The sequence below is a fragment of the Monodon monoceros genome, unplaced genomic scaffold (genome assembly GCF_005190385.1).
Source record: "Monodon monoceros isolate NGI ecotype Baffin Bay Population unplaced genomic scaffold, NGI_Narwhal_1 Super_Scaffold_15, whole genome shotgun sequence".
Lineage (NCBI taxonomy): Eukaryota > Metazoa > Chordata > Mammalia > Artiodactyla > Monodontidae > Monodon > Monodon monoceros.
The window spans coordinates 88,589,938-88,603,363 of NW_021703771.1; the positions used below are offsets into that span (position 1 = coordinate 88,589,938).

The following is a 13,426-nucleotide window of genomic DNA, read 5'->3' on the forward strand; positions in this document are numbered from 1 at the left end:
TTTTGTACCCTGCCCTCTGTCCCTGTCCCCTGGTGACCACTAGTCTGTCCTCCAACTCAACATTTTGGTCATTTTGAGAATGTCACATAAGTGGAAACATAGTAGGTAACCTTTTGAGATTATGCATATGTTTTAAATCCCATAACACACGATTCTTATTTTTATTTTAAACCATGGCTTGGCAAACTTTTTTGTGAAGGACCAGATGATAATAAATATTTTAGGCTTTGAGGGCCCCACAGTCCGTAACAACTGCTGAGCCCTGCTGAGCCAAGTGCCATGGACCTACATCCAGAAGGGTGTGGCTGTGCCAGTGAAGCTTTATCTAGTTTTCCCATGTCACAAAATTTGAATTTTATGTCATTGGTCTGTGTCACGGAAAATTCTTCTTTTGATAATTTTCCAAGCATTTAAAACAATATGAAAAGCATCATTAGCTTTCAGACTGTATAAAAGCAAGCAAGCCAGATTTGGCCTATGAGCCAAGTTTTCCAACCCTTCCTTTGAACAGTCAGTTGTCTTTTTTTTTTTTTTTTTAAGAATAATTTATTTTTTTTGCTGCGTTCGTCTTTGTTGCTGCGTGCAGGCTTTCTGTAGTTGTGGCGAGCTGGGGCTACTCTTTGTTGCAGTGTGCGGGCTTATTGCATCGCGGTGGCTTCTTTTGTTGTGGAGCACGGGCTCTAGGCCGTGCGGGCTTCAGCAGTTGTGGCACATGGGCTCAGTAGTTGTGGCTTACAAGCTCAGTAGTTGTGGCTCGCAGGCTCTAGAGCGCAGGCTGAGCAGTCGCAGTACACGGGCTTAGTTGCTCCTCGGCATGTGGGATCTTCCCAGACCAGGGATTGAACCTGTGTCCCCTGCATTGGCAGGCAGACTCTTATCCGCTGTGCCACCAGGGAAATCCCAGTCATTTGTCTTTTAAAGGAGTTAATAGGTGAGATGAGGTCTTCTGTGTGCACCATTTCTGCTGCTCTTTTTTTTTTTTTTGGTACGCAGGCTTCTCACTGTTGTGGCCTCTCCCGTTGCGGAGCACAGCTCCGGACGCGCAGGCTCAGCGGCCATGGCTCACGGGCCCAGCCGCTCTGCGCCATGTGGGATCCTCCCGGACCGGGACACGAACCCGTGTCCCCTGCATCGGCAGGCGGACTCTCAACCACTGCACCACCAGGGAAGCCCTCTGCTGCTCTTTATTTCAGAAATATAATTCTGCTGGATGTAGAATTTTAGGTGTTTTTGTTGGGCACTTTCAGGGTGTCATTCTGTTGTCTCTGGCTTGTGTTTCTCATGAGTTGACGATGGTCCTTCTGACTGTTGTGTCCACAGGTTGTAAGTGTGTGTTTCTCTGGCTGTCCTTAGGGTTTCTTCTTGATTGCTGGTTTTCAGCCACTGTTTAAGCTGAGCTTTGGAGTCGTTTCCTCTCTGTTTATTCTGCTTGCAACTCTTGAGCTCTTTGGGTCCATTTCTATTCCCTATTGACTTAGAAAACAACATTTCATGAAACGGTGCTCAACTTTTTCTATCTCTCTCTCACGTATCACTCTGGGCCTTCAGTTACGTGCCTGGTTCACACCTCACAGTGTCCCTCAGGCACCAAGGCTTGTTTTTATGCCTCTTCTCTCTGTGATTCAATTCGGGTCACTCTTGTTGTCATTTTCGCATTTCCAGTGTCTTTCCTCTGCAGTGTCTAATCTGCTGGTAACCCATCTGGTGAAATTGTCATTTCAGATATTGTGTTTTTCAGTTTTTTAAAACAATCTTCCATTTCTTTCTTCCCTGTCTTCATGTTTTCCTTTAAATCCTTAAACTTGTTCACAGTAGCTGTTTTCAAGTCCTTGTCTACTAATTCCGTCATCCCTGTCATTGCTGGGCCTGTGTCTGTTTATTGACTTTTCCTCCTTATAATGGGTCCACATATTTCTGCTTATTCTGATGTCCAGTATTTTTTATTGTATTCTAGAAGATTTTGGATCTGTGAAGGGTCTTGATTTCTGTCCTGTCGGGCAGTTCATTTACCTAATCCTTTCAGGGCTTGCCTTATAGGGAATTTCAGGAGGTAGAGTGGCCCTGCTCCTGAGGCTGGGCCTTCCTGGGCTGTCACCCTAGTGCCGGTGTTTGACAACGTCTCTGCACACTGGCCGCAGGGGCCCCTGGGTCGGGCAGCAGGGTTCCCCATGGTTGTCTTGTCTGGCCTCACTGAGCTTTGCCCTGGACCCACCAGGACCTCGAGCATGCTCCTTTGCAGACTTCTGGAGCCCTCTCTGCACGGCACCAGCTCCTGGTTCTGCTTGCAGCCCCTGCTGTCACGACAGCCTCGTCCTCTCAGAGAGTGGCTTGTTCTTCCAGGCTCTCCCGCCCTAGGTTGCTGTCTGCACGGTGCCTCAGGGTAAAAAGTGTCCACTCGAGAATGCGGTGGCTTCTAGAGTTGTTGAAGAGGGGAGAGTCGTCAGCACAACTGCCCTGTCTCAGCCAACCCCACCCTCCTCTAGTGTTCCGGGTGCTGACGGCATTGAGTGCTAGTGTGGCTCTTGTTCCTTTCTTGTGACTGTTTTCCCCTTGGAGAGTTTTATCCTGCATGTTTATACATTTTTCTCCCATCCATATGTCCGTTTTCCTTTATTGGAACTGCTAAGAGATGTTGCACTTCCTGGTCTGATGTTCTGTTTCTTCATCTTCTACTTCCTGGTTTGTTTTTGCTGCGTTTGGGTAACATTTCACCACTCCAACCTCAGCTTTTTTTGGAGAAGTGTCCCTCTCTCCTTCCTCTCTCCATCAGGGCCTTTCTCTTCTCCGTCCTGAAGCTCCTCCTGGACCGTCAAATTCCTGCTGGAAGCCTCAGGTTGCTGGCCTGGCTCCTGTTCTCAGTGGCTCTGTTGGTGGGAGGCCATCAAAGCTGGGTTTGCCCCCTTTATCCACAGGTGATTTCATTCACTTGCATTGCTTTAAAAACCAAATCCATGTTGAAAAATACAAAATTTATTTTTCTGGCTCAGACCATCCTTTTTTTAAATTTTTTATTGGAGTGTAATTGCTTTACAATGTTGTGTTGGTTTCTGCTGTACAATGAAGTGAATGAGCTATACATATACATATATCCCCTCCCTCTTGGACCTCCCTCCCACCCCCCATCCCACCCATCTAGGTCATCACAGAGCACTGAGCTGAGCTCCCTGTGCTATACAGCAGGTTCCCACTAGCTATCTCTTTTACACATGGTAGTGCATGTATGTCAGTCCTAATCTCCCAATTCATCCCACCCTCCCCTTCCACCCCTGTGTGCACATGTCCATTCTCTATGTCTCCGTCTCTATTCCTGCCCTGGAAATAGGTTCATCTGTACCGTTTTTCTAGATTCCACATATATGCGTTAATCTATGATATTTTTCTCTTTCTGACTTACCTCACTCTGTATGACAGACTCTAGGTCCATCCACATGTTTACAAATGACCCATCCTTCTGACCAGTTCTCTTTGTCCCTCATGCCCTTGAAAACCAACTCCCCCAGATTCCTCCCTTATGCCATCATCAAAATTGATTTCCTCTGAAGAAGCTTTGTGCTTTTCATTCTTAAGCTTATTACAGTTCGTACTTGCGCCCTGTTCACATGCGTGTTGTCCGGTGGCCCTCCTCCCCACTAGGCTGAGAGAGCAGGGACTGTTCAGGGGGCATTTTGCCACACCTGGCAGATTTCTCAGGTGAGTTAGGTGACCGATATTATGTGTGTTGAGTGTGTGTTTAAAATGTTACCTTTGGGCTTCCCTGGTGGTGCAGTGGTTGAGAGTCCGCCTGCTGATGCAGGGGACGGGGGTTTGTGCCCCAGTCTGGGAGGATCCCACATGCCGTGGAGCGGCTGGGCCCGTGAGCTATGGCCGCTGAGCCTGCGCGTCCGGAGCCTGTGCTCCGCAACGGGAGGGGCCACAGCAGTGAGAGGCCCGCGTACCGCAAAAAAAAAAAAAAAAAGTTACCTTTTCAGGAGTACTTGCATTTAGCAAGGCATTCCTTAGAAAAGGATTACCCTAATGGTTGAATTTCAGACATGGGAGGGAGAGCGATGGTCTCTCAAATCCCAACTAGGTAAGCAGCTGTCTCTAAGCCCCGTCTGACTGGCAGGCAGGAGCCCACTCGTTTGGAGTGAGGTTTAGAATCAAAGTTGCCTTTAACTCCACGGTCATCGACTCTCAGCACTAGGGCTCCTGCAGGTGCACAGCTGTGGACGCTGGAGGTCTGAGCCAAAGCACAGCACCGAATTGATGGCTTCATACTTCAGAGTTCCTAATTATGGGCAAGATTTGGATAATGGATCTGTTGGATACTCCAGTTCATCTGGAATGTTGGAGGATGCCTCTTTAGGGAGTGGTTGGTCGCTGTCACTCTTACATGTATTTTATATAGTTGAATATATGGTATTTAGACAGCTCAATGGCATCATGGCCAAAAGTAGGGAGAAACCCTGAAATCAACTCAGACCTCAGCCCATCCTTGGCTTCATACCCATTCTTACTGCTGATTTTAACTCTGTCTCCGTTTTTTAGTCTCCCTAATGATAAGATTAGGTTAAATCACCATAAAACTTGATATATTTTAGGAAATAGAAGGAACTCAGAAAGATGCAAGAAGGCAGATTCTGTTCTGCTCTCCTCCTCTTGTCTCACTGGTTTGCAGCTCTGGAGAAGAGCCCACGCCTATGGCAGTCTTTAACAGTTAAGGTTAACTGTCCTTTTTCCTTGTCATTCTCTCCTCGTTTTCACTTAGCAGACACATCTGGGAATCCATGGGAGTTGCAGGAGAATGATAGTCTTGTGATGGGCGGTTAGGGAGTCATGTCATCCGTGTGGCACCTTTACAAAGCGCCTACAGGCCATCAGCTCATCCAAGTCCTAGAGGTTGACCTAAAAGGTGACTTTTTTTTTCAAATGTATACAAAAAAGAATGGGGAGTTTTTCTATATTTTTAAGGACTAAAGCCGCACATAATTACAGATTAAACCAGCAATATAAAAAATATTACAGGATCATAAGGACATATGTATACTTTTTAAAGCCTGGAGGATTGTTATCAAACTTGAAAGTACAGTACTTGAGCGGTTAAAGTTGATGTTGCTTCTGCTCGTTCTCTTTCCCCTCCCAGTGCTCACAGACCCTCCAGGTTGTGTGAGAGGAGTGGGCACTGCTGGCAGTGTGTGTTGGCATAATCAAGAGTTTTTATGGGAGAGCGGTTGGGCATGTAGACAGTTCCACAGTTTTGCTCCCAGGGGAAAATGTCTTAGTTATACTAGAAGCTTTTATAAAGCAGTATAATGTGTCTGTCCTTTGGGAATAGCAGAAGAACAAGTTTGATTATGCTACTTTTCTGTTTTCCGTATAAAGTGTTATAGCGTGAATAGAGAGTAAAACTAGCAAAGAAATTTTACTTGAGTTTTTACTTTGCTCTTTTGAACTCAGAGCCTAGCAAATTGAAAGTTCAAATGAGAAAATCAACCTTTTCTTTTAGGAATTACCAAACTCAATTTCCTCTTCTCTTTTTCTTGATGTGTAGGTATTTAAGAAGATTATTTTAATTCAGACAAACCAAATTATTGCAAACATTTCTGCTGTTGTTTCAAAGTGCATACCAGATTAAAACCTCTGAAATTACGTGGTACCCCAGAGAATGTGCTAAACTATAGGATTTTCAAGCAAAATGCATTTATTTTTATTTTAAGAAGATTTCAGGTAACACTTTGCATCCGGCTGTGGCTTTTAGAAGGAGTGGGGAGCTGTAACTGTGTCTGTGGTAGGCATAGTCTGAATTAACAGTGAAAATGCTTCCAAATGAATGTTTAGGTCTGGACAGAGACCGTATCCAGACTACAGACTTACTCTGCCATGTTGATAGCATTTTCTAGCTGCTCTGCACTGCCTTTTTACCCTCTTCTGGCAGAAGGAGGAAACGAAGGCGTATCGAGGGTCTCTGTCACCAGGCAGCTCACCAGGTGAGGGCAGGACGCAGAAGAACCTGCAGACACCTGCCCTCCACTTCGGAGAAGATGCTTGTTTTTATCCCTCTTTTCCTGTATCCTTCCCCACAATTTATAAAATGTTGTTTAGGGAATGAAACTTCAGATCAGCAGTTCTGATTGAACTTTTATCCTCTGGCTAGTTAATTTTATTTGAAAATTAAGAGTTTCCTATTCAAGGCTCTGTAAGTAGATAGCTGTAAGTACTGCATTTTAAGGAACATAGTTTGTTGTGCTGAGACCTAGTCAGTTAAACTCATCAGATGTCAGTTAACCATTTTATTGTAAAAGCAAAAGCTTCCCTTCTTTTGTTAATTAAGAAATACTTTGTAATTAATATTCACTTAACCCTCAGTGGTCTAAATTATGGAGAAAAGAGGGAATTTGTTGTCAGTGCTGGTCTAAATAATGAGGAAAGAGGGGATTGGGCATCAGTGGTGGTCTAAATTTTGAGGGAAGAGAGATCTTGCTGTTGGTGCTGGCCTTGGGCCTGTTTCTCTGCCGGGCCTGACGCAGAGGTGAGCTCACAGCTCCTATTGGGCTCTCTCGATGGGCAGCTGTTTCCTCCTGGATTGCAGCTGAACGACTGATGCTGTGTGGCATTTCTCTTGGAATATTTGTCCAAAAGATGACTTCCCTGGGTCTTAACAAGAAAGGAAATAACAGAAGGTCTGTCAGGTGTTTTTATTTTATTTTATTTCTTTAATTTTTATTAATTTATTTTTTGGCTGCGTTGGGCCTTCGTTGCTGCGCACGGGCTTTCTCTAGTTGCGGCGAGCGGGGGCCTGCTCTTTATTGTAGTGCGCAGGCTTCTCATTGTGGTGGCTTCTCTTGTTGCGGAGCACGGGCTCTAGGCGCGCGGGCTTCAGTAGTTGTGGCACGCGGGCTCAGTAGTTGTGGCACACGGGCTTAGTTGCTCCGCGACATGTGGGATCTTCCTGAACCAGGGCTCCAACCCGTGTCCGCTAGCATTGGCAGGCGGAGTCTTAACCACTGCACCACCAGGGAAGCCCCTATCAGGTGTTTTTAAATAAAGGATACCAGTGCCCAATGTGAACCTATCTTTACTTTCTTTGTGTGTTATTTAGAATTAAAACTTTGAGGTGTCAACTCTGAACCTCTGTGCTGTGAACAGTTTTAGATGAAAGATGGTCACTTGCACGTGGTGTGAAGTGCGGTTTTGTGAATGTTTCAGTGATTCCCCAGGAGTCAATTGGCAGGCTAGGTTCATCAATGGCAGCCGTTGAGTGTGAGTTACTAAACCTCCTAAGGTTTGTCTCTTGGGATGAGTAGGACAGTATTCACTCAGTTGGCTGTTTTTTGGGGTTTTTTTGCGGTACGCGGGCCTCTCACTGCTGTGGCCTCTCCCGTTGCGGAGCACAGGCTCCGGACGCGCAGGCTCAGCGGCCATGGCTCACGGGCCCAGCTGCTCTGCGGCATGTGGGATCCTCCCAGACCGGGGCACAAACCCGTGTCCCCTGCATCGGCAGGCGGACTCTCAACCACTGCGCCACCAGGGAAGCCCTGGCTGTTTTTTAATATAATGGAAACCTAGGCCAAGAGGATTATATAGAAAGTGGATTGTTTTGTTTTTAACAACATCAAGAATACTTCTCATATTTTCTTTCTTTTTAAAAATTTTTTGGTATGTGTGAAATTTAGACTGAGATGAATTTGCTCATTAAACTTAACAGTTAATGAATATTTGCTCTGGGCCTTGTTTTATATGAAGAAGACACAGTTCTTGCTCTGGGGAACTCACAGTTAGGGTGGGCAGCCGTGGGAAATATGCAGGCATATGTGGGACTCTGGCCAGAGAACTAGGGGAGGGAGGCATGGGGTGCTGGGGGGTGCAGGGGCAGGCGCTGGCCCCACACTAGAGGGACTGATGCCTAACTGAGAGTGAGGGAAAGGGAAGGGGGGAGTTCACCGTCAAGGGAAGTGGGCCTCTGCGGGGTGGGGGGGGGGCGGGCAGAGAAGAGAGTGCAGACCAAATGCAGAGGTAAGAAAAGACAAGGTGAGCCTGGGGATCTGGGGGGCTGCAGCTGAGTGGAGCACGGCACGTGAGCCGGAGCTGTGGTTCTCCAGGGTCCCGCAGCGTCAGCCGCCCAGGAACCGGTCACTACCCCCAGAGCAACTCAGGGGCCCTGGGCGATTGCTGGGCTCCGAGGTCCACACTTTCTTCTGGTCCCTGGGCAGCTATTGGGGGATCTTAATTAGAAAGAGTGACCGACCTGGTCAGATTTTCATTTTTAAAAAAGCAAAACCCCAAAAGCCCCATTGACATGGAGAATGGCTTGAAAGGGGATGAGACTGAAGAGGAGCCTGCTTTCACCAGGGCAGTGCCGGCGTGAAGGGGGAAGGCCAAGAGTTCCCCTTGTGGGCCCAAGGCCAGGGCTGGTGTGGTGAGGGCCCTGGGGGGGACAGGGTCTGGAGGCCGCAGGGGAGCCAGACGCTGATGGCTTGGAGAGGCTGAGTGAGAACGCTGAGTAGGACAGGCTTCCGCCACCTCCGCTTTGCTGAGGATGGTACAAGAATGGAAGCCACCTGAACTTCTGTAGCAATTAATAATCCAGCAACAGACAGAAAGGCCTTTAATTCTAGATTATTTCTATCAGCTTTCTGAATTGTCTGACATAACAGTAGTCTTGATAGTTGCGTAAAGTAGTGAATTTAAGAACAGAAAGGATGTCCTATTCCTCCAGTTCTCTGTAAATGTTTTCTGGAATGGTGGGAGGGTGGGAAGGAAGGAAGGCAGAATGCTGCAGGAGTCATCTCTGTGGCTGCCTCTCTGCCTGGTAATCACTTACCCAGGTGATCCTGCCATCCCCCCCACAAGGTTATCATTCTTGTTGGAATGAACGGATGGCCGTCAGATCAGAGGGTAGGGGGCCCACTGCTGGAAGCCCAAGGCCTCTCAGTGACCTTGGATGTGAGAACTCACTGTGCTCACCAGCGTGGAGTTGGTCCTGGCCAATGTGGGTCTGGTGCAGTGTTAGCCTGGTGATGAATTGGCACTCACGCATGTCCACTGATGCAGCTGTCTTTACTCAGGTGGTGCCAGCACCTGCCCCACTGTCAAGGAGTGGTTTGTGTACTCTGGGAACCCACTGAGGCAGCCGGACCTCGTCAGGCCTCTGCAGATGAGCATTCCAGGTACAGACAGCCCTGATTGAAATAAATCATTGATTTGTTGATGTGATGCAAGTCCAGTACTGATCTCTGTGGAAACATACTTTTCCAGAACTGTACACGTACTAATTTTCATTTCTACCATGGGTCCCAGAGCAATATATCTAATAAAGTTCTAAAACACCTGAGGAAAGGGCGTTATACCGATTTTCCCGGGGCCAGTCTGCCGAATCGTCCTGCCTCGTTCCCCTCCCACTGCTCAAGGTGCATGCGGGGCGGGGGGTGGGGGGGGGGGGAAGAAAGGTCGTCATGGGTTGGGCCCCAGGACCTGACGCCTGGCCCTCACTCAGTGAAACCCACCCAACTAACAAGGCTGGGTTCTTGCTACTCTGTTTGAGTCAGTTCTCATCTTGTTCCCACCACTGAAAGTGGGCTTGAGGAACTGGGGAGGGGAGGTGAAGAAAAGTTATTTTAACTGGAAAAAAAGTTTTTTCAAGGGAGGTATCTTAAAACACATAATGGGAGAGGAGGAAAAAACAAAGTTCTCCTAAAAATTAGTTGAAGTAAATCCTTCCTTCCTGTGAGTTCTTAGTATCTGAAAAAGGTCAAGCATGTTTGTAGGAGATAGTGTTTTACATACAGACAGCTGAAGAAGAGGGGTTTAGGGTTTATTTTAGTGGCCCTCGTTAGTGTTTTGGAAAACAAATACTTTTCTAAAACTTTTATATTCCGTTTTTGTATGTATTAAATTCTCTTAAGTCACTATTATTTTCTATCACTCAAGCCTATAATTTACCAAATAAGGCTTGAACACTGCAAAACATTTTGCTTATAAGTGGAATTGTATAGGGAGAGAAGTTGAAGGAATATTTCCTTACTCTCTCAGTTGGTGAGTGATATACTCAGACCTAAAAAGGTGCTTATCACAAAAACAAATTAAGATGAACTGACATTTGGTTTTACAGCAAGAAGTATTTTTAAAGGATAGCCAAAACCGTTTCCCAGAAATGTTCTGCTATATATGTAATTTTCATTTTATAGGATCTTTCCAGAAATAATGTGGAAAGTGATTATGATAGTTCTCTTCCTCATTTGAATTATAGAGAATATTTGGTTATTCATTATTGTGAGTTAATTTTAGAAACCACTCCATATAAGGTTTTAATAAGCTCTAGAAGTCATTCATTTATCAGAGAGACTGCTTCTGGGTCTTGTGAACCACAGGTTTGTGCGTGTGGCACACCCAGACTGCAGTTGGGACTCTGCTTCCAGAAGGAGCTGGGGACGGCACGTCTGCCATCACTAGGAAACTGGAAATGGGATCTTGAACTTTTGTTGCAGGTGGTTTAGATGAATTACTCTGTTCATGCTTATGTTAATAGTGATACAAGATGACAAGATTTTTATATAAATAGCTTTCTATATCCATGAGGAAAAATGCCAAGTGGTTTTAGACTAAATTGGAAAATGGACTAGCCAATTCCTGTCTCAGGTGTTTTCCATCCTCACCCTGACATGTGGGAGTAAAACCAGTGGACTCCTGCTGCTTGATCCTCACCTTGGCAGGCCCCTTGTGCACAGGTGCATGGTGTCCTTGCTGCCTGATTAAAGCCATCCTTTCCAGCCAGGCCAGTGGCGCTGCTAGAGCTGTTGCTTTAGGGGAGACCGTGTCTGATCCTTCTTGTTCTCCTGAGATGGTGCCATTAGGTTGGTATCATGGATGTTACATTTTCAGTGAGTCTCCCCATGTAGTGGCCAATGTAGAAAAAAAGACTTCTTCCTCTAACAGCACACATGATTTAACACTTGCTTTCTTAAATGGTGGAAATAAAAAATAAATCAGATGTTTTTTAACAAAGTAGAAAGGAGACAGAAGGGGAGCAGAAAAATTATAAAGATTACCTAAAAATTAGGTAAGAATTAAAAGGGGGAAAGAATTATAAATGACCAGCCAGGGAGCAGAAAAATTAATTTCATTACTGGTATATTTTATTCATGGAGCTCATTTACATGCATATATTCTATCCACATCCCCATCTTTATGTGTGTGTACATATACACACATCCAGATGTACTAGCTATATTACGTTTATAATTGTATAGATATTACATTCCACTTATCTTACAATATGTCACGAAAGATGATGTTCCTGGTAACACAAGAAGGGTGTACCTTGAAATTTCGCTTCCTTTCCCCAGACGACCCTTCCAGGATCCTTACGTCCATGTGTGTTTGTTCATTCATCACACTTCACTTACGGATGTTCTGCATTTTGTGGTGTCTTGGACCACATAACAGGGAAGCATTTGAAATAGCTTTCTAGCTCTAGAACTGGAGATTCTTCTTTAGACAAAGTGTAGATGATTTCTTTTTTCTTCACAGAGCCATTTTTTAGTCATAATAAGCATATCCTTATTTTACAAACCTAGGAAAGCTGATTGCACGTATCTAATTGGTAATTTGTGTGTCTGTTGGGGTGGCCCAAAGTTCATTCGTTTTTTCCGTAAGGTGGCTCTAGTAGCACTTAGTTATCTTTAACTTCATTCAAAACAGTTTTGTTAGATTGTATGTGACAGCTGTCATATCAGCATGCGTTTAATAAAAGACTTACCAAAATTGGTGAATTTTTGTGTAGCCATTTTAACATTGAAGATGGAAGAAAAAAAGCAACATTTTTGGCTTATTTTGCTTTATTATTTCAAGATAGGTAAAAATGTAACCGAAATGCAAAAAAAGATTTGTGCAGTGTATGGAAAAGGTGCTGTGACTGATCGAATGTGTCAAAAGTGGTTTGCGAAGTTTCATGCTGGAGATTTCTCACTGGATGATGCTCCATGGTCGGGTAAACCAGTTGAAGTTGGTAGCGATAAAATCGAGACATTAACTGAGAACAATCAACGTTATTCCATGCAGGAGACAGTCGACATGCTCAAAATATCCAAGTCAAGAGCTGAAAATGATTTACACCAGCTGGTTATGTGGATGTTTGGGTTCCACATAAGTTAAGCGAAAAAAACCTTCTTGACCGTATTTCCACATGTAATTCTCTACTGAAATGTAATGAAAACGTTCCGTTTTTAGAACAGATTGTGACAGGTGATGAAAAGTGGTTACTGTACAATAATGTGGAACGGAAGAGATCGTGGGGCAAGCAAAATGAACCACCACCAACCATACCAAATGCCAGTCTTCAACCAAAGAAGGTGATGTTGTGTATATGGTGGGATTGGAAGGAAGTCCTCTATTATGAGCTCCTTCCGGAAAACCAAACGATTAATTCCAACCAGTACTGTTCCCAATTAAACCAACTGAAAGCAGCCCTCGACGAAAAGCATCCAGAATTAGTCAACAGAAAATGCATAATCTTTCATCAGGATAACGCAAGGCCGCGTGTTTCTTTGATGACCAGGCAAAAACTGTTACAGCTTGGCTGGGAAGTTCTGATTCATCCTCTGTATTCACCAGACATTGCACCTTTGGATTTCCATTTATTTTGGTCTTTACAAAATTCTCTTAATGGAAAAAATTTCCATTCCCTGGAAGACTGTAAAAGGCACCTGGAACAGTTCTTTGCTCAAAAAGATAAAAAGTTTGGGGAAGATGGAATTATGAAGTTGCCCGAAAGATGGCAGAAGGTAGTGGAACAAAAGGGTGAATACATTGTTCAATAAAGTTCTTGGTGAAAATGAATAATGTGTCTTTCATTTTTACTTAAAAACTGAGGGCACTTTTTGCCCAACCCAATAGAATGATTTTTTTAAAGTGTTGGTCAAGAATCAGTGAGTAAACTTAGTATTTCTTGGCTATGTAAAGATGTTTGACTCACTAGAATCTTGCAGATCATCTTAGAAGACTATTTTATAAAATGAAATGAGGTGGAGTGGTATATTTTATGACAAGAAGGGGCTATATTTGACTCCTTCCATCATTTGGTAAACAACTATAGTGAAGTTTTCTTGTTTCAGCTCCTCTTAACATGTACTGTTGAAGGTTTCCATCTTGACACTTGTTAATACAGGTGAAAAAAGTGTTGTCACATCTTGGAGGTTTCTGTGGGTGGTAACTGGAGGTCACCAACCTGCTCTGTGGGTGAGAGCATGTGCTCCTCGTGAGGAGATGCTGTCAGGGCCCCAGCCTCTGAAGTCACCTCCCTGATGTTGTGGATTAGAATAAATGGATTTAAAACCTCAGTCGTGTTTTTCTTCCATTTGTAAAGATAATTGGAAGCTTTGTCAACTAAATGTTACAAATACACGTATGAGTCACAAGCCAGTGGTTGAATTTTGCACTGACTGCTTTTTAT

The 13,426-nt window shown here is 44.7% G+C and overlaps 1 protein-coding gene across 4 annotated transcripts in view; it reads left to right on the forward strand.

The window, feature by feature from the left end:
* Nucleotides 1-13,426, forward strand: part of FAM120B (family with sequence similarity 120B) — a 70,888-nt gene that overhangs the window by 20,524 nt on the left and 36,938 nt on the right. For all 4 annotated transcript variants that reach the window (XM_029223628.1, XM_029223626.1, XM_029223627.1 and 1 more), the window contains one exon: nucleotides 9,045-9,146. In XM_029223628.1, the coding sequence (XP_029079461.1) occupies nucleotides 9,045-9,146 (102 nt within the window). The remainder of the gene's footprint in view (nucleotides 1-9,044; nucleotides 9,147-13,426) is intronic.